Source organism: Patagioenas fasciata, chromosome 1 (assembly GCF_037038585.1).
Source record: "Patagioenas fasciata isolate bPatFas1 chromosome 1, bPatFas1.hap1, whole genome shotgun sequence".
Lineage (NCBI taxonomy): Eukaryota > Metazoa > Chordata > Aves > Columbiformes > Columbidae > Patagioenas > Patagioenas fasciata.
Window position 1 is genome coordinate 44,142,530 of NC_092520.1, and position 19,821 is coordinate 44,162,350.

Consider the following 19,821-nt stretch of genomic DNA (forward strand, 5'->3'; position numbering starts at 1 on the left):
GGCCTGGCGGTGAAGACTGCGCGTCGTGATTGGGCAGAGCCCGGGGGAGGGCGTGGTTAGTTAAAGAGCCGCCCGGCGCGGCGGAGGCGGGAGTCGTGATCGGGTGTGAGCGGGCGCAGCGGCAGGTACCTGCTGCGCGGGGCGAGTGGCTCAGTGACACGGGCCTGTGCGTGGGGGCTGAGTGGGGGCATCTCCCCGGAGCTCCCGGCCCCTTCGCCGTCTCTGGGGCACGGCCTGAGGGGGGAACAGCAGCCCCGCCGGCCCCTCTCCCCGCGTCCGTTGCGGGAGGGAGCGGTGGCGCCTCCCGGAGCGGCTTTGATTTATGGGGGCTGGGGTGCAATTTTAGCGCCCGAGCGAAGCGGGAGTTGGCCGAGGCCGTTGTTAACCTAGTGACCGGCACGGCCGCTTCCCGCCCCACGGGTCAGCAGCCTCCGACCAGAACCTTCTGCGGTTGCCCGGTGCGGAGGGGCTGCCGGCAGCCCCGGCCCGGCCCTGCCGTTCCCTCGGGGCTTGCTGCTGAGTTGGTGGGTAACGCGGGGCTGGGAGCACCCGGGACGATCGTCCCTTTGGTACCTACCCACCGTCCAGTAACACTGCTGTATTTCTGAGCACTCACGTTGGGGATGTGAGCTGTCCTCCAGGAACTAATTTGGCTTCATCGCCGTCTTGTTTCTTCTGGTAGTTTTTTTGTTCTTGTTTGTTGTGTTTTGTTTCTTTTTTTTTTTTTTTTTAATTGTCTTTTCAGTAGCTTCCTTATCTGCTTTTTGTAGATTCTGTTTGTTAGCTCCACGTATCAGTGGCTCCAAGTCAAAACTAACTTGGTTTCTCTTAGTCTTTTAAATGTTTCTGGCTCCTTAAGAATGATGTATTGTCTACTCATGAAAGCTTCAAGATGACCCTAAAAAGTTGAAATTATAATTTCCTCTTTTTCCCCCTGTGTTTCCTCTCCTCCTCTCTTTTCTAGGTATAGCTCAGTGTTATGGGTGATACAAAAGAAGCTAAAATGCAGATAACACCAGAAACTCCAGGACGAGTCACATTCCTGAATCCTTTTGAAAGTCCCAGTGATTATTATACTCTTCAGGAGCAGATTGTCTCCAGTCCTTCAGTCTTTAAATCAACAAAGTCCTCATCCGTAAGATCTAGTCTTCAGTTCTTCAGTTGTATAACTATACAGATGTAGTGTTAATGTTTCGAATTGCACTAAAAAGTGCATTTTGTTTAGTGTACTTTATATACTAAGCCAAATAATTTTGGTGGCACTTGGTGTTTCTTCTGGAACAAAGCCAGTTCATACTTACATGCTAAGCAGGCTGCAAATAGAACTTAATTGTACTTCTATTTTTTAAATAGATATATGAACAGTATTCTGCAATTGAGTGTTAAATAAAGGGGTGAAGCTGCATTATTTCTGAATTGGGTTTTGTTGGGAACTGTACTTGGCATTTATGAGTGAGACTTCGGGTGATGCGTATGGGCTGGCAGCTCCCAAGTCGTCTTGAAATGTGAGATGAAAGGAAGGCTGCTCTATTATTTTGATAACTTGCGTTAGATACAGACACGGGGTTTTTATGGAGCCATAATTTTGATTATAGAAATGTAGAAGCTATTATATTTTATCCAAAGTTCTATATCTTTAGTAGATCTGTCCTCAGAAACTGAGGAGAAATTGACACCTGAGTTTGTAAATATTAGCTCCCGCTTTATATTATCTTGTAAATCATGGTAATACTGCTATCGGGAGAAAGAAGCCTGATTGAATTACTTTTTTTTTTTTTTTTTTTTTTTTTTTAGTATATCACGTAAACTCTTTTGATTGTTTTTGACAGAAACTATATGGAAGTTATGACTGTGTTGTTGCATTGAGATTTGTCCTGTGGTTTCATTTTTATCTTTTTAGACTAGCAAGCATTAAGATTTCCATTTATTTTTTTTAGACACCAGGAAAATTTAGATGGTCTATTGATCAGCTGGCTCTAATAAATCCTGTGGAAATTGACTCAGAAGATGTTCGACGCCAAGCAATGTATTTGAGTCATGCCAGGTAACTTAACATCTGTTTTTATTCAGTTAACTTAGCTTGAATACTAGAACACTCTTCTTTTGCTGTATTGACATCCCAACACCACATTAAAGATTTCTTATTAAAATCTTTTAATGTAGCTTTTTATGTGTCCCTGGTGCGGGTACAGTACTTAGGTGAGGCTGCCACCGAGTCACTCTTTGTTAATGTTAAGAACTGCTGATCCACTGACTGCAGTGTGGAAGACAGCCAGATAAAAGCAGTCAGTGGAAGCAAGAAAATGTCTTGCCAATGATCATTACCAAGCTGCCTCTCTTGCTCCTGGTTGCAACACAATTTTCCTGGAGTGTTCCATACTGAGACCAATGAAGTGTAAGCTTCTTTGGTCTTTGGGACTCCAGCAGAAGGGTAGAGCTGGGAAAGCTGCCTAGGAAGTTAATGAGGAGAGACTGAGAGAGCTGGATCTGTTCAGCCTGGAGAAGAGAAGGCTGACAAGAGGATCTCATCAATGGTGGGTGTCAAGAGGATGGGACCGGACTCTTTTCAGTGGTGCCCAATGGGGGCAATGGGCACAGGCTGAAGCACAGGAGGTTCCATCAGAATGTGAAGAAAAACTTCTCTACTTTGAGGGTTCCAGAGCACTGGAGCAGGCTGCCCAGAGAGGCTGTGGAGTCTCCTTCTCTGGAGACATTCAAAACCCACCTGGACACATTCCTGTGCAATGGGTAGGACTAGATGATCTCCAGAGGTCCCTTCCAACCACAACCACTCCGTGAAAGCCAGTCATTGTTTTGAGAGGTATGGATTGGACTTAATGGGAAAGAGTGAAGACCAGTAAGCTTGCTGTCTTTGAGGAGAAGGAGATTGCTAGTTACTTAAAATAATTTTGGGATCATGATCTTTTTCCTTTCTCTGAAAATAACTTCCATGGGGAAAACAAATAAGTAGAACAGGCTTGGTATTCACAGCTCACCTTGAGGGACAGATAGTTTTTGAATACAGAACAATATGCCAGGTGAAGATGGTTGAGGGAAGGCCGCAAGTGGTGAATCCTGTAAATACTCCCATACATTTCTCAGATGTGAACTTGCACAAAGAATTGCACTTTGTGTCATGAAGCATCGTAGTAAAAGAATAACAAAACAGTCCTCCATTCTGTTTATGCCTATAGAGCTTTCAAGTCCTGTTACTGAAATGAAACATGGATAAAGGGCTGGTTAGGGCAAGAGGCCTCCCAATATTGTGAATTAGACCTCTTGTTCTTACTGTCTGACTGTACCTGCACCTCTTTTTGAACAGGAAGAAGTATAAGAAGGAATATTAATTTATTGCTACAGCAGAGATGTAAACCAAAAAATAACAGTTCTCAGCTGTATCTGTGAATTACTGTGTCTTACTGTTGATAATATTTTTAACATCTTGTTTCCTGGCCTTCCTCTAGCAACCAGTAGGTTTCAGACTCTTAATGTTTTTGATGTGTTATACAGCTTTAAGCCATATGTTTTATGGACTTGATTACATTGTTTCTGGAAGCCTATGAGCACAAACACAGACTAGCTTTCACTTAAATGACTTTTGTAACCGTTCCAATGAGGATCACTGGCATGACCTACAGATACAAATGTGGGTTGTCTTAGTGGGTCCTTTCAGTCTCCCACTGTTTCATACCCACTGTGATTTATTTTTTAAAATCATCTGCTGTGACTCGAAAGTGGGTAGTTTGTGTGTGGATCTGCTGTCTCCATGCTTGTGTGTTTCAGTGTAGTACGGACTAAGGTGGTTACTTCCTGTGGCTGCAAACTGTACATGGTTAAATGTGTAAAAATATATGTGCATGTATATAAGATTTTGTATGCCAACTGATTTTAATATACATTTTAAAATACTGCTTTATAGAAACTAAAGTGTCACAAATACAGCTCTTATCATTAAAAGATCCTGATAAGTGAGTTTTTGAAGCCCATGTATAGTGTTACACATACTATATACTCCATTTTAATAATGCTTGTTAACAAGTAATTTTCTCAATTAGTTGCGAAAACCAATAAGCATAAGAAATTTGGTATATAAATATTTCAAACTGTTAATTATCCATGACTTAGTGAAAACACTTGGGTAGCAGCATTGTGCAAAAGCTCATGAGCACTTTGCGAAGTCTAAGTGTGTGTCACGTGTAGACTTAGTTTTGTGCAGTAGTACTCTTTCCATAAACTGGGCACCATGTATGTGCTGTGTGTTTATTGCACTGCTTATAAAATTATTAGAGCTTCTTTCTGGCAGACTGTGTTAATGAAAAGCAGGAAGTCTGTCCATAATTGAGCAGAGCTGCATTTTGCTAACACAACACAGTCTCATCCATAGACTTCCCTCTTTTTTTATTTCTCCTGGTAGAAATTGAATGTTTATAAATTGGATGATATGCTATTATATGTTAAGTATTTAAAAAAAAAATCTGTACTTCATCTTGCATACTGTATCATGGTTGCAAGTGCTCTGTTGCTTGAAGCTGCATACAGCACTGGCTTGTTCTTATTCTTGCTAATTACGTATGATGTTTTCACTTTGTTGTTTTCCTGGAATTATTCACTAAAGAAAAAACCTCTTCTGCACTAAGTAGGACTTTCAGTGGCAGCCAGTTCCCTGGTTCTCCTTTAGAATCTGGCTTATAAGAGATGCTTATTACTCTTGATACAGTATGTATGAATATATGATGATTATATGCTTTTTTTTTGGTGCAATAACTGAACATTGTGTGAGTGTCTTCATAGAACTGTCATTTAGGCAGACAAAGTTGAAGATGGCATGTCCAAGTGTTTCCCACCTATTCAGAGCCTGATAACCATCAAAGAAAGGGCTGTGAGGGAAAGTTACTGTATGTATAGGAAGATGTACATGTGTTTGTGTAGCTAATTATATCTGTTATCTGACTGATTTCTAAAATTATTCAAGGGTAATTCTGATATGCTAATAATGCATGAAAGTATTATGTGATTTGGCTAAGAAAATGATGAATATTAATTTAAAGTTTTTGGAGCTTATAAACTACATAGAAGTAACTGAACATGAGAATTGAAGGTTATTTAAAGAAAGTGTAAATGTGGGGTTTCGCACATCATTTGAAGATGGTTAAAGTAACTACAATTTAAAAAAAAAAAATAGGTTAAAAGCTGCATAAGGGAATGTGTTAATTTATTCAAACTGAAATATGGTATTGTATCCTGAACTGAAGCAAATATGACAGACTAGCGGTGTAAAAGGGAGAACCATGTTCTGCGAAAGAGGGCTGTGTAAGGAATTTAAACATGCAAACGTTCTACGAATATCTTCCGTTGCCTTTTTGTTCCTTACAGCTCTGTGTTTTATTCTGCTTGATTTTATAGTGAGATTCTTTGTAAGCCTAATCTCATGGCAATTTTTATAGTAAAACCTATTCGTATGACAGATTCCACATAACTAAATGGATTATTTTTGAAAGTCAATTGTGACTGAGTTTTTGTTCAGATAAAAATGCTTGCTGGTACAAGGAGTAAATAGAAGATTTGAAAATCTGTACTTATAAGGGAACAGATCTTTTTCAAAGGCACTGAAGTAACTGAGAAGTGCACTTATATTTCTAAATGTATAGTATGAGATTATTGCACATAATAGTAAAAATGTCAAAAGATTTAGAGTTTAGTGCTATTTCATTTATAATGTTTCTCTTAATCATCTGTAAAAGATTAAAAGATTACACGGTGGGACTTTACTTTTTTTTTTATCCAATTATGTGACGGCTTTGATAATTGAGTTGTTTTTCATTTGTTACTTAGAACTGATAAGGAGACAGAAGACAGAATGCAAAAAGCCATTGAGGAGGTAATAAAACTTTCAAGTATTGATTTGTTTTAGCTACATACCGACAGAAACCATCCATATCTATTATAGGATTTCAAAACCCCAGAAGCCTATTATGTTTTACAGGTCCGTAATAAAGTAATTCTTTGTCCTCATCCCTTGCGGTTGTAGTTGGAATCCACATGGTCTTTTTCTTCCTATCTTCTTTCACACAACTGTAGGTCAAAATAGCATGTGGCTTCGCTAGTGGGAATGGAGCCGTAAGATAACTCTTATAAATAGTTAATTTAAGGTTAAAAATAGTGATTATTTGGGGGTTTACCATAACTGTTAGTGGTAGGTAGTTTAGTTTCTGTTAAAAATATAGCAGAATTTGGGTGATTTGTTTGTTTGTTTCTTCCAAAGTCTGCTTGGTTGGAGGCAAGACTTTCTCCCAGTATCTTGTAATTCTTTCTATCCATTTTTTTCATTTTATTTTTTACTATTGATTTATCTAGCAGAGAAGGAAAAGTGTTTCAAATCTCCACTGTAGAAATCTTCAATGTAATTTCAGTTTAAGAAAATAAAATAAAGGATCTGATAGGCAAGTCTTCCTTAGTGTTATTGGCCTTTTACATTGTATCATGCTGGTATCAGTTTCTGTCTCTATAAACAAAATATATGTTTTATGATTTCATGTAGTTGACCTGCAGCTAAGATAATCTGTTCTAAATCTGCATTAAAAAGGATATTTCTTCTTTGTGAGGCATAAGCTAATGGATTATGCAGCGGAACAGCTTGAAACCACGTCTCTGATAAAAATTATTCCTATAATAGTTGGGTGTTTCAGGCTGAGGTTTTTTTCATTTGCTTTGAGTCTTGCTTTTATTGTGAGAACAGGATTTGCTGTGTACTTCTTGAAGCTATGTAACAGTGTTCATCTCCTCAGTATCAGGCTGTTCTTGAGTGCAGCTGTGACAGCAGATACAGTTTCTGATTCAGAGAAAAAGACTGAAGTGCCCATACTCATATGTTTTTCACCAGTAACTGGTCTATCCAAATACAGTAATAATGTCGCAAAAAGCCTTGGTTGTCCACTTCTTTTACTGTTACTTCAGTGTCTATTCAGCGTTTCTGTGAAACAGCTCAGTTGTTAAAATACACAAATTTAACAAACTGAAATTTGAAAAGAGTTACATTAAACTACTGTGCATGAGTATGGTAGAGACAATTCCTTTTTTTACATGAGTAATTAGTGTTAAATGAAACTGCTGTACAATTTTTCACTCTTTAGAATTGGAAGATCTGAGGTGGTATGTGTCATAAAGAACATGGGGTGATCTTCAAATCAAATTGTTTTTCTTTAACCTCTCCGGGCCTGAAATAATGAAATATGTTTTGGGTATAAGGGATGACTGTAGGTTTGAGGGAAAGAAGAGTTAAAATTCTTAAAATGTTGATCTGTGAGTAGTAAAAGTTATGACTTAAGTTTTTCTTGTTCGGGGTGCTAATCTAAATCTGAGAGTCTCCAATTTTTAAAAAATGCTTAGATGGTTCCTTTCTATTGTACTCTAGTTTTTCACAAAAAGACTCATAGTTCCTTCTCCTTGGACCGAGCATCAAGGCAAGCAAGTTTCTCTGCTTAACTCAACTAAATGTAAGTTGCTTTTGTGTGTCTGCCCAAAATTATCTAGCTTTTGGAGAAATTATCAAGTAGAAAATTCTTAAGTAAGTGTTTGGGAATTTGTGCAAGATTTAGAAGAGCCTAAACTGTTAATGTTTTATCAAGGGATGCAGCTTCTGGAAAGCATGTTTAATTGTCAGTTGTAAAATAACTACTTCTTGGACAAAGAATGTAAGTCACAATCCTAGACCTGGCAAAGCGAGTCAGTGGTGAAAGAAAATGGTCTGATATGTTCCGTAGCTGTGTGAAAAGGGTGGAGTAGTAGATTCCTGTGTCTTCAAGTCCAGACTGCGTGATCTTCTGGAAACGTGCTTTACTTGAATGCAGCCTGTTTGGCTATGCATGAACTGGGTTTGTTTTAAATCCGTGTAAAGTAGACGAGGCTGCGGGAGACAAAGATTTGGGCAAAGGTGATGCCCCATCAGTAAGCTTTTTTTTTTTTTTTTAATAGAAAGGTGCTGAAATTCTCTTAATCAGCTATAATGGTAACATTTCTTCAGTACTCCTTTCTAATCTGTTCAAAACTTTGATGCAAAAATGTTGTTTAGTTGCATTAAATATTTTTACTGCTGTTAGATTTTAAAATTCTATATGCAACGCATGCTTGAATTCACGTTCTGTCTGTTTTACAGCCATAGATCTAAATACTATTTCTCCAATTGGAAGACAGCTAGCTTTGCAGCCTGGGAAGAGCAATGGTGGGTAACAGGCACTGTCTGAAATTACGGGCTTTCTCTGAAGCGAAATAACCCATTTTTTAATTTCAAAGGGGAAAATTTTTTTGTTAATATTCCTGTAGAAATATTTTTATATGGTACCACTAATTTTAATATAGATTTCTCGAAGTAATTTAATTCTATTATACTCTTTCATATTATTTTCAGAGGTAAAAACAGAAGTCCTCCATAGACCGTAGAGTGTGTTTTTTCCAACTCAATGTGTGCACTTTTTCTGGATTAAAAAGTGAATATAAGCCTTAGGCTTATGGATAAATTACAATGAATTCTGTTAGGTTATAGAATCTTGATTATTTTTTCTGCCAAGTAAATAGTAGAAGTCTTAAGACATCTTTTAAACTATTTTATTTTAGATAAATACTGGTAGTGTTTTTCCCCAGGGTATTTTGATGATCTTTCTTCCATTTCCTTTTTAATCCTTCCTTTCTCCAGAGACCTCTCCCCTTATTTAAGAATGCATCTCAGGAGGCTTTTATGTTACATTCTTTGGTTTCTGGTGTGTGTGGTTGGTTTGTTTGTTTGTTTGTGTGTGTGGTTTGTGTTGTTGGTTGGTTGGTTCTTGGTTTTTTATTTCTCTCTAGGTGCAAGTGTGCTGCCTATAGTATTTCCAAGCCAGAATTCTAGCTTTAATTAACACTTTTCCTTACTTCAGCTGTAACTTAAATAGCTCAATTGCAATGCAATTTGAAAGTAAATTTTTGTTTCTATAGTTTTAGTAAAAGGTCACTGCAAGCTAATTTTGTTGGTTTTATTAATTGCAGCTGCTTGTCAGACAGTACTGTCTTTGCCAGTGGATTTTAATTTAGAGAAAATACTAGGTATGTCTTGTCTTATATAAATATAATTACAAATGTCTAAATAGAAAACTTGTATTTGCATTGTTTGCTATTTTTTTGTCTTATGAAATACTGAAAACCTAATATATGAATGAATATTTTAAGTAGGTGTTCTAAATACACAGTTACTGAATGTTGCATGGAACATCTGATTTAAATGATACAATTTGAGTGTAGACATAAAGATAAAAGAGGAGGAATATGGAGGACAATTGGAAATTGATTCACAATTCTGAATGCACAGAAGGTAGTCACCAGAAGACACCCTCTGACTCTCTCAAAGCGGTTATTTAGCTTAGCGGAGCTGCTAGGCTTACAGATTGCTGGTTGTGAGGCTTAGAGCCCAACCTTGCCTTGAATAAAGCAAAGCTCTGATTCTGAGCCTTTAGTTTAACTGAAGCCACAGGGGGGACTAAAGTTGGGTAGTGGCAAAAAAAGCCATGACTGCTGAGCAGGAGACAAGAGTCCAAATGAACTGTCTGATTATAACTGCTTTATCAAGCAGTTGTTGCCAGTTTCTCAGGCAAGGGGGATGGAAAGGACTGTTCTTAACAGTTCAAATACAGGAATAGTGGGTATAGCCAGCTCAGGTTTTTGGGTCCTTGCTCCTATCCCAGTATTGAAGTTCACAACCCTGATTGAGGGTCATCAAAATTAAACCAGTGAAACAGAACCGCATGTATTGTTTTCATGTTTCATCTAAAAACATGCTTCCAACAATGCAAAGTTTGTGAACGCATGAACAATTCCTTGTACAAGAAACAGCCAGTTAGAGCAAGAAACTAAATCTGCGAAGTCAGTGTATTTTAATGGGTCTTTGTTAACATCTGTATGCTTTGCTGCTCTAAACTGCTAACTGCTTTGACTTGTCTTCAAGTTGAATCTGGTTTGCCGTTAGGTGTATCACAATGACCACCAAAGCATATGGGAGACCTGAAAAAGAATCTAGTTTTGCTTGGGTAGTATAATAACCCCTTTTTCACAACTCAGATGTGAAGAATAATACACTTTTGAGAGAAGGCCAGTAAGTAGATGCTGAACAATATATATATATATATTTTTTTTTAAATGCAGAGTTGGGTGTTAAAGGATGATAGGCAGAAATGAAACCTTAGTAGACAGAATCAACTTTTCGTAATGATAACAAGTGATCTTTTGGGATAGGTGCCTAATTAGATTAATTACTTGCTGTTTTGGTAAATCACATTAAATATTTCAATTTAGTTACATATGTCTCTGTAGTGGGAGATATTTTTGTTTCTCGCATACTTACTGGAAACAACTTCTCCCCATTTCTAGGTGAATATTTTAGAACTGATGAATTTGCAGATCAGTCTCAGGAAAATCTGAGCTCTTCATCACTCAGAAGAAAGCTGTTTTTAGAAGAAAATGGAAGTGTGGCCGAGTGTTTGTCCCCTTCTCTGCCTAGTCCATGCGGTAATCAACCACTCGGAGTGCTTTGTTCAATTGATATATCTCCAGTTCGGTGCAGAAGTCCTCTGGAAACATCTAGTTCAGTGAGTACCCTGTTTTGGGGGCTGGATGGGATGCGAATTAGCTGGCACAAGAGTTCCTAAAGCAGGCTGTACTGATTGTGTCTTCTAAGACGCCACAAGATGAACAATCATGTTTTTAATAAGCTACAACTACTTTATGAGAGGGTAGCTATTAGACCAAAGCTGGGAGTTTTTGTTTAAATTCCAAATTCAGAAAAAAAAAAGTGTAGAAAGGTTACTGACTTTTTATTATATCAAATTATTATGTTATGGTGCTATTCTTTCGTATAGACCAGGTGGTGAGCAGTAGTTATATTTATACAGTCCTAAAATTGCATTTGGCCTTTTGAAGGCAACTGCCAGGCTGATGTGGCCCCCAGTGAAAATGAGTTTGACAACCCTGGTATAGACGGAATTATGCTTTGATTTTATGTTATGAAAAGGAGGTAGGAATTGATACGTATGCAAGACTTGCTGAAAGTGTGTTCAAACCATTTTTTCATAAATTGTGCATACAAAAAAAAAGGCCTGTTTAAATCCATGAATACTACTTAATGTGAACAGGTGATATGATTATTTCCTTTATAGCTCTTGAGCTCATGGTGGAAGAAATGGCTTGTGGATCTCTGAATGCAGTGTTAAAAATGCTTGTGGTGTTTGGTTTTTTTCCTTTTTTGGGGGGGGCTGTTTGGGTTTTTTGTTGTTGTTGTTGGGGTTTTTTTTGGTGGTTGTTTTTCTGTGGTTTTTTTGTTTTCTTTTGCTAGAGATTCCAGATAAATAGACAATTATTAGAAGACAGAACATAATGTCTGTTTTTTAAATTAAGCAAGATCAATCTTATTCCCTGGTGGGCATAGCACAGCTAACCTGGTTTAGGTGATACTGTGCATGGAAAAAAGGTATCCCAGCAAGAGTGTGGCTTTAAAAAAATAAGTCCTCACTATGGTAACCTAGTAGAGAATTCCTACAACATAATTACACTGCCTGAAGTGACTTTTCCGTTTGTACCATGCTCTTAAGCAAGATTACAACCACTGTTTCTTTTTCTTAAGGAAAAGTATTTTGTCTGCTGCTGAGTTAAATAATTCAGGTAATACGGATTCAATTAAAATATAAATAGTGGCTGGCTTTCTTCTGCATTGTTATGAATAAGAAACTGAGATTAAATACTTTATACACAGATACCATGAATTCCCTGTTTAGGCTTTTCATAGTTCTTAAATATAATGGATATTACAGTCAGTTGGTATTATACAACAGTGTGAGTCCATTGCTCTTTTTCTGTGTGGAGGCATGAGGTCCAAGTGAAGAGCTGCAACTGGTATATTTAAGCTGAACTAATGACAGAGATGGTTATTGTGCAGTTGTACAGGATTAATTTTTCTCAGTGCTGCCATATTAAGCTTTTTTTTTAATTAGAATGGTTTTTATATATACATATTAGTCAAAGTTTACGTTATGAAAATATGTCGTGTTTGTGGCTTTCTGTTTGTTTGTGTTTTTTTTTACTGAAGGGTCAGTTTTCCTCCAGTCCTATTCAGGGAGGCGCAAGGACTTACAGTCTGGGAAGTATAACCAGTCCCACATTTCCAGAGGGGTCTCCTGCACATAATGGTTCTCCTACATTTTCACCAATTGCTTTTCACATAAGAAAGACACCATTGTCAGGTATGGTTTAATTGGTTTAATTTTAATTTTCTTGATTTATATATTTTGATTATAAAAACTGTTGCGTTTATACTGGAACTTCTTTTTGTTCGGAGACAAGTTCCTGTGCTTGGCAGACCAGCAGTCTCCTCCTATATGACACACTATTTAGCAGTGAAATATCTTAATGATGTGAAACAGTGAACTGTATCTGCTTGTGAAAAATCAACTAGGGAAAACATTATAGAAGAGGAATTGAGACCTAATAGGTATGAAAATAAATTTAAAGGATTAATCTAGTGTGAGGAAGGGGCTTTAAAGCCATATGCCTGAACTAAGGCTATGATTTTGGTTTAGTTTAAACTGAAGGCTGTTTAGCTTGAGTTTTCAAATCGTGTGATCATCAAGATTACTTGAAAGAAAACAGACTAGTGAAGAAGTCATGAACATCTTGTGTCCTTGTTGCTCTAGAAAATGTCAGTATTTCATGTTTCATCCATTGCTTGGAAGGACTTACCACCACATTTATACATGACTCTGCTCTGATGAGCCTTGTGGTGTTTCAGCACTGTTCACAGTATCACAGTATGTTTGGGAATGGAAGGGACCTCGAAAGATCATCTAGTCCAATCCCCCTGCTGGAGCAGGAACGCCTAGGTGAGGTCGCACAGGAACATGTCCAGGCGGGCTTTGAATGTCTCCAAGGAAGAAGACTCCACAACCTCTCTGGGCAGCCTGTTCCAGTGCTCTGGCACCCTCACTGAGAAGAAGTTCTTTCTCAAATTTAAGTGGAACCTCTTGTGTTCCAGCTTGATCCCATTACCCCTTGTCCTATCATTGTTTGCCACTGAGAAGAGCCTGGCTCCATCCTTGTGGCACTCACCCTTTATATATTTATAAACATTAATAAGGTCACCCCTCAGTCTCCTCTTCTCAAAACTAAAGAGACCCAGCTCCCTCAGCCTTTCTTCATAAGGGAGGTGCTCCACTCCCTTAATCATCTTTGTTGCCCTACGCTGGACTCTCTCCAGCAGTTCCCTGTCCTTCTTGAACTGAGGGGCCCAGAACTGGACACAATATTCCAGATGGGGTCTCACCAGGGCAGAGTAGAGGGGAAGGAGGACCTCTCTCGATCTACTGACCTCCCTTCTTGTAATACACCCCAGGATGCCTGCCATTGGCCTTCCTGGCCACAAGGGCACAGTGCTGGCTCATGGTCATCCTGTTGTCCACCAGGACCCCCAGGTCCCTTTCCCCTACACTGCTCTCTAATATGTAATTTCCCAACCTATACTGGAACCTGGGGTTGTTCCTGCCCAGATGCAGGACTCTACACTTTCCCTTGTTAAATTTCATCAGGTTATCCCCCGCCCAACTCTCCAGCCTGTCCAGGTCTCGCTGGATGGCAGCACAGCCTTCTGGCGTGACAGCCACTCCTCCCAGCTTAGTGTCATCAGCAAACTTGCTGGTAGTACACTCAATTCCCTCGTCCAAAACGTTAATGAATATATTGAATAATATTGGCCCCAGTACTGACCCCTGAGGCACTCCACTAGATACTGGCCTCCAACTGGACTCCTCACCATTGACCACCACTCTCTGGCTTCTCTTCTTAAGCCAGTTTGCAACCCACCTCACTACTCTATTGTCTAGACCACACCTCCTCAACTTAGCTGTGAGGATGCTGTGAGGGACTGTGTCAAAGGCTTTACTGAAGTCAAGGTAGACCACATCCACTGCCCTGCCATCATCCATCCACCTTGTTACATTCTCATAAAAGGCTATGAGGTTACATATGAAGATTGCATAAGTTTGATTTTCTTCAATATTTTGTTGCTACCCCAGATTTTTTTTAAATGCCTATAGAATACGTGTAATAATTATAATTTTTCTGAAGAAAGCTGCAGAACCAGCCGTCACGCATTTTTCCTGTGAACAGTGTGTGGTATTGCCATTTGAAAATGCAAGGCCTCTAGATACAACAAATTATGTCATAGGAAACTAATTTGGTGGTAAAAATGGGATGAAAGCTTGCCTTTACCGTGATAGTTTACATGCAGTTTAAACTCCCCTTTGGAGCTGGAAGGCCATGCTCAGTGAAATACCATGTAGCTGGCTATGATTATTTGAAGAACTGCAGGGTTTTGAGGATGATGACTTTTAACTTCATCTGATATATGATAGAGTAACTTTGTTCTTGTTTGTTTGTTCTTTCTGTGAGCAGACCAAAGAAAACTTACATTTTGTTCTCCAGATATTCCGTCATCCTCAAATAGAATGACACCTCCAAGTACAAGAAGTCCTTACATAGATGGTTGTTCTCCTATTAAAAATTGTTCTCCTATGAGACTTGGAGCATGTAGAGGAACTACCCAGTATCAGACTTCTGTCATTAGAATACCAATTACAGTTGAAAATCGTGGTGAGGATGAGGGAGACAAGGAAAATGCTTCTCCAGCGGAAGAGAATGGCATAAACTTATGTCAGCAAGACAGTGAAGCGTTTGCACATGGTACACACCTCGTTGTAGCAACTGTGTCTATTGCATCAGATCACTCGGAAGCTTGTCATCAAAGGTTGTCATCATTTCAGGACATGGAAGGCTCAAAAGAAAATAACACTGTAGATATGGCTGATGCAGCTGAAGTGTCAGAGGAAAACACTTGGATAAAAGAAACAATTGGCAATAGCAATGCACCAATGACCAGCTTTATGACAGGGATTACCTTCAGTATTGAAAACTCCCGTATGTGCATGTCACCCCTTGCAGAGAGCAGCGTAATTCCTTGTGACAACAGTAGTATTCAGGTAAAAATAAAAATCTTTTTTTGCTTCTCTGTAAAACTGAGCTCGACATACGAACTTCTAGTATGTATACCATTCTGGGAGGAATTACCTGTTGGTTTTTTTTACTGAATGGGGTGTGCAAGTTGTATTGTGATTTTTATTCCTTACCCCTCATGCCCTTTTTCCTCTCTCAGTGGAGTCAGCATAGCAATTATAAATGATTTCTGTGTTAGTGTGTACAGTAACACATTTAAGTTAATCCAAACTAATTCTGAGGGACCCATTTACAGTTTGCTTTTGTTATTAACTGATGGTAGCTAGTTTGTTGAATTAAGTTCTGTTAATCAAATGCAAGTCCTATCAGGAATGAGAATCTAAGGAGTTGACCTGTGATAAATTGCAGTACATTTTTAGAGCCCTGCCTCTTGATTTCAGGTGGACAGTGGTTATAATACACAGACTTGTGGAAGCAGCATTATGGATACTGTGGGGGCCGAAAACAGTTGCCGAGAAAATGATGCGAATACCAACGTGTTCCAGAATAAATCCCAGCTTCTTAGAACAAAGGTAGGAGTTAAATTGTGATGCATATTGATGATAGGCTTCCCATCTAAAGCATCTATGCCCTATTTTATTCAGTTTCAGGGAGCCTGAGTGAGGGGAGAGAGGGGAGAGACTGTCAGGTGATAATAGAGAGCATGTTATGTAGCATCGTTTCAAGTATTGCATTGAAAACAAGGAATGAATGCAGGACAAATATTGTAAGCTGTCAACAAAAGCAATGTGTTCCATGATAAAGGCAAAGGGAGTTTCAGAGGAAACTGAAATACTTGCATGAAAGGCTGTGAGGTGCTGCTTATGGCTCCTGAAGTAGTCTGTCTTTTATTTTTGTTTCTGTTGTTCTTGCTCTTTTTTTTTTTTAATTTGCTAGGTTTTTAAATATGTGCTTGTAGAGAAGCATATTTTTGTGGAAAAATTGACCACCACTTCTTTTCATAAACTAGCCTCCAAGTTTCTTAGACCATACCTGGCATGCTGATTTGGTGGTGAACTTTCTGCCTGGGTAGAGTCTTTTGGTTACAAGCCCTTTGATGACCCATCATAAAAAGAAAAGAACAAAACTGCAAAAGACAATACATATCTAGCAAGGCTCCCAAACTCTTAATCTTGTGGGTGATGGGAAGGACTTCTGCTTCTTCCAGAGAATGGGAAGAAAGCCTAGTTTATTTGGAGGAGAGAGCAAAAATCATCTTGTCTCACTTAGTAATCATGGTCTTACCATCTTATAAATGTAGTAGTTTATCTAGTCCACTACTTGGTGTTGTTTACAGTCTTTGAAGGGCAGAGGTTACTGGACAAATAAGTAGTACCAGATTACAAAAAGTCTGAAGCCTGTTCAGCCCCGACTTCGCTTCTGTATCTGACATGCTAACAGCTGCCTCTCTGCCAAGGTGAAGAGCAGACTGATGGTGACATCAAAGTTCAAACTCTGCTCATTTGAGATTAGTATAACTGTGCCCCTGCAGAGGAATAGATGGGTGTTTATCTTTAACGTCTAGAAATACCTATCTACTCTGAGGTCTTGCCCCATTTGCCCTGTTGGATGCGGATTATACATGTGAATGTTTGGATCAGAGTCAATTATCTAATATCAGACCTGCCCTAGAGATTCACCAACGTCATGCGTCTGTTTCCTCCCACTGCTCGTCTTTCAATTGCTAGATCCCAACTAAGCCAAATTTTGCATTTTGGATTATGATTTAAGCGTGGAGCCATGAAGTACTACTTCATGCAAACCTCACAACAGAGAACTCACAGAAAATGGAGAGAAAAAAAGCAGAGACATAACTCTCAGAAAGAATCCGCTCTGGCTCATTCAGAGCGTGTGTGCTCTGAAAATATGCTCTTGCTGACAGCACATTTCAAAGATCTGTGCAGGGAAAACATTGTATTTCTTTTTGATTTCAGAAGGGGAGAGATGAGAGGCTAAGGTCCTAATTGTAATTTGAAATGCTCAGATAGTAAGTTTGGGTCTTGTTTCTTTTCGGGAAATTTTGTGAAAATGGCTTTAAAATTAACTTTTCCTTATTCATCTAGGAGTGTTCTGTTTTAAACCATAAGGACAATCAGTTGCTGAGAGCAAAATCTCCAGAGAAGCAATTGTGTTTCCAAAAAGCAAAAACACGTAGCACAGCATTTGGTCAAAATGCAACTTGCAACATCTCTGCCTGGAAACATAAAAATGAAAATCAAGTTCAGGGATTTCACAAAAATGGTATGTAGTCGTCTGATGGAGGACTGCAGCTGCGTTGTCTAATAAATGTTTACATATATGACCTCAATTACCTGGATTATACATACCATTTTGATTTAATGCAAATGCAATAAATTTTCTGCTACATATTAAGGGACTTTTAAAATAATGTGGGGTTTTCAGGTCTTTTTAACAAATTTATTGGTATCCTTAAGTGATCTTTTGAAAATTAAGGCAGCTAACCTTGGTGCAAAGAAACCATAGTGTTTTTTCAGAATTCTGTTCCTTCTGTGATGAGGGCAGATTCTATGAGGAGAGTTATTTTCAAAGTTTGGCTGTAACTTCAAGAGGAATATTTTAGGAAGACTGGGCAAACCTAGGGTAACTTGCATAGGAGCTAATTAACTGCAAACACACCTACATTTTAACACACAACTCCTAAAGGCATGAGGGAAATTTTTCTTTGTGGGGGAGGAAAGAAAGGAAAGGAGCATTAGTTTAGTTTAGATTTGGATTGCTTCTCCTCGATGAGATTTATCATGCTGCTTCAGGAAAATTAGCACTGGTACCAACAAAGACAGAAAAGAACTGCTGGGGGTGTGATGAGAACAGGGCTGGGGAAAGAGGATTGGGGTGAGTGTCTGTCAGTATCAGTCTGAAGTAACAGTGATGAAATTCAGCTGTGACTTTCACAAGAAAACTACAGAGTTCCAGAAATGTGTCCCTGGAATACATGTATGATTTATAGTAGACTGCAAACCGTTAAAATTGAGTGCTTTGATTTTAATACCAGGTTAGTACTTTTAATTAAGTTATCCTTGTGAACAGCTGAATGAAAACTCCATTCCATTTATGGAAATTATGGGCTTTTCCACAATTGAAAAGACGTATTTCATTCTCTAAGTAATAACCTGTGTGTCAGAAGAAGCCTTTAGCAATTTTTTTGATCAGTTTTTTCCTTGGTTTGACAGAAATCTCTTATTAGGAAAACGGAATCTCTTCCCCCTAAACAACCAGTTCTTACTCTTAAAACCGCTTATCAGTCAGCTTTACCAAGTACTTAAGAAAGATGTACTATTGGTTTTAGTTTTCACATGGCAAAAATAATAGAAATCTGAAGGTTTTTTTATTATTAATGAGGAAACATGACATACATTATTTTTACTTCATAACAATTTAATCAGTATTTCTGTTACACGTCTGATTGACAGTAATTGAACCTAACATCCTCAGTTATCTATTTCATGATCTCTGAACAGTGCCCTACTAAATGCTGGAAATGCACTGAATTGGTAACTTCTAGGAGATTAGTTTTGTTAGAGAATGTATTTAGACTTCTGGAAAAAAAACTTATTGAATAGGGCATTCAAAATGGTCTTGGCTTTAGTTGATAAGGTTTGTAGCTCAGAAGCAAGACGCAAGTTGTCTGAGATTTAAAAGTTATTTATGACCATGCATCTTTTCTGATTCTCATGATAATTCTCTTTAACAATAATCAATTGAGAGGGTGACTTTCAGATTTCTGGACTGGTCAAAGATTAATTTTTCCAAGTGTGATAACTAAAAGTAGTACTAATGTTAATGTAAAGGGCAAGATGACAAACAGAATTGTCCAAACTGTGGTCTGTTTCTGCAATATTTGGCATATGTATAATTAAGATTCGGTTTTAATTTTTTAATATCTTTGATTCTTTATAGTGATATATTCAATGATCAGAGGCTTTCAAAGTATTCATGAATAAAAAAAGAGCAATCACTAAAATATTTAATTGCATCCTGTGTAAGTATTTTCTTATAGGTAAGGGAAAAGTAACAGCAGAAATGGGTGAACATGAGAATTACGGATACCCCCCAAAGAAATTGCTGGTATTTTCTGTCGTGTTTTTTATAGTCTTCAGTTAAATGGAAATTATTTATTTTATGAAAACATGCATATTTTTTATGTTTGTATAATTGCTTTGTAGAGGAAACCTATTTTGCAAATTATTGTGGGAGTCATTTGACCATTCTATTTCTGTAGTTGTACTTAATGCATTGGTTGGCACACGTTGCACAAAACGGTCATTGTTTACATTAAATTAATTTCAGTAGTTTTAATGAGAGTCCTTTAACATGCATAATTGTAAATTGAGTAGTGAAACAGAATAAAGACATCTCTTTCTTACCTAGATTGTATTATTTTCTCTGCTGTAGCTTGCAACATCTTTTGTCTGAGTGGAGCCTGTAACAGGCTTATGTCTGTATTGTTTGGGTGGGGGGCCCAAGGGAACAGAGGAAGATCAGGCAGGAGCCTGGCAAGCTTTTGCTCTCATACAGTTAAAAAATGGTTCCAGTTACTCTATTATTTGATACTGAATTAAAAGTGCAGTAACAGTTATAGATCCAGTACCCTACACCTCCTCCTTGAAAGTAAGATTTTATTTTTAAAGTTTCTGAATAGGCCTTTTAGAGTAGTGGTGACAGATTAAAACATCAATCAGCTAAATATGTTGTCTCCTTTTGCTGCCTTGCAAGTATGTATTTGATGAATGTGATCCAATCATT

General features: G+C 38.2%; 1 protein-coding gene across 3 annotated transcripts; it reads left to right on the forward strand.

The window, feature by feature from the left end:
• Window positions 1-20: 20 nt before the first annotated feature.
• On the forward strand, window positions 21-19,441 carry BORA (BORA aurora kinase A activator). 3 transcript variants are annotated; one of them, XM_071806169.1, is made up of 12 exons: window positions 21-125; window positions 965-1,135; window positions 1,938-2,044; window positions 5,833-5,878; window positions 7,412-7,493; window positions 8,153-8,218; window positions 9,019-9,075; window positions 10,393-10,610; window positions 12,104-12,257; window positions 14,461-15,044; window positions 15,459-15,590; window positions 17,121-19,441. In XM_071806169.1, exons 2-12 carry the CDS (start codon window positions 980-982, stop codon window positions 17,304-17,306), a joined length of 1,788 nt encoding a protein of 595 aa, XP_071662270.1. In that variant the 5' UTR covers window positions 21-125; window positions 965-979; the 3' UTR covers window positions 17,307-19,441. The 3 variants fall into 3 exon arrangements, with proteins under 3 accessions (XP_071662270.1, XP_071662279.1, XP_071662277.1); XM_071806178.1 differs by having other exon boundaries at window positions 14,491-15,044; XM_071806176.1 differs by lacking the exon at window positions 21-125 and adding an exon at window positions 157-524.
• The last annotated feature ends 380 nt before the right edge of the window (window positions 19,442-19,821 follow it).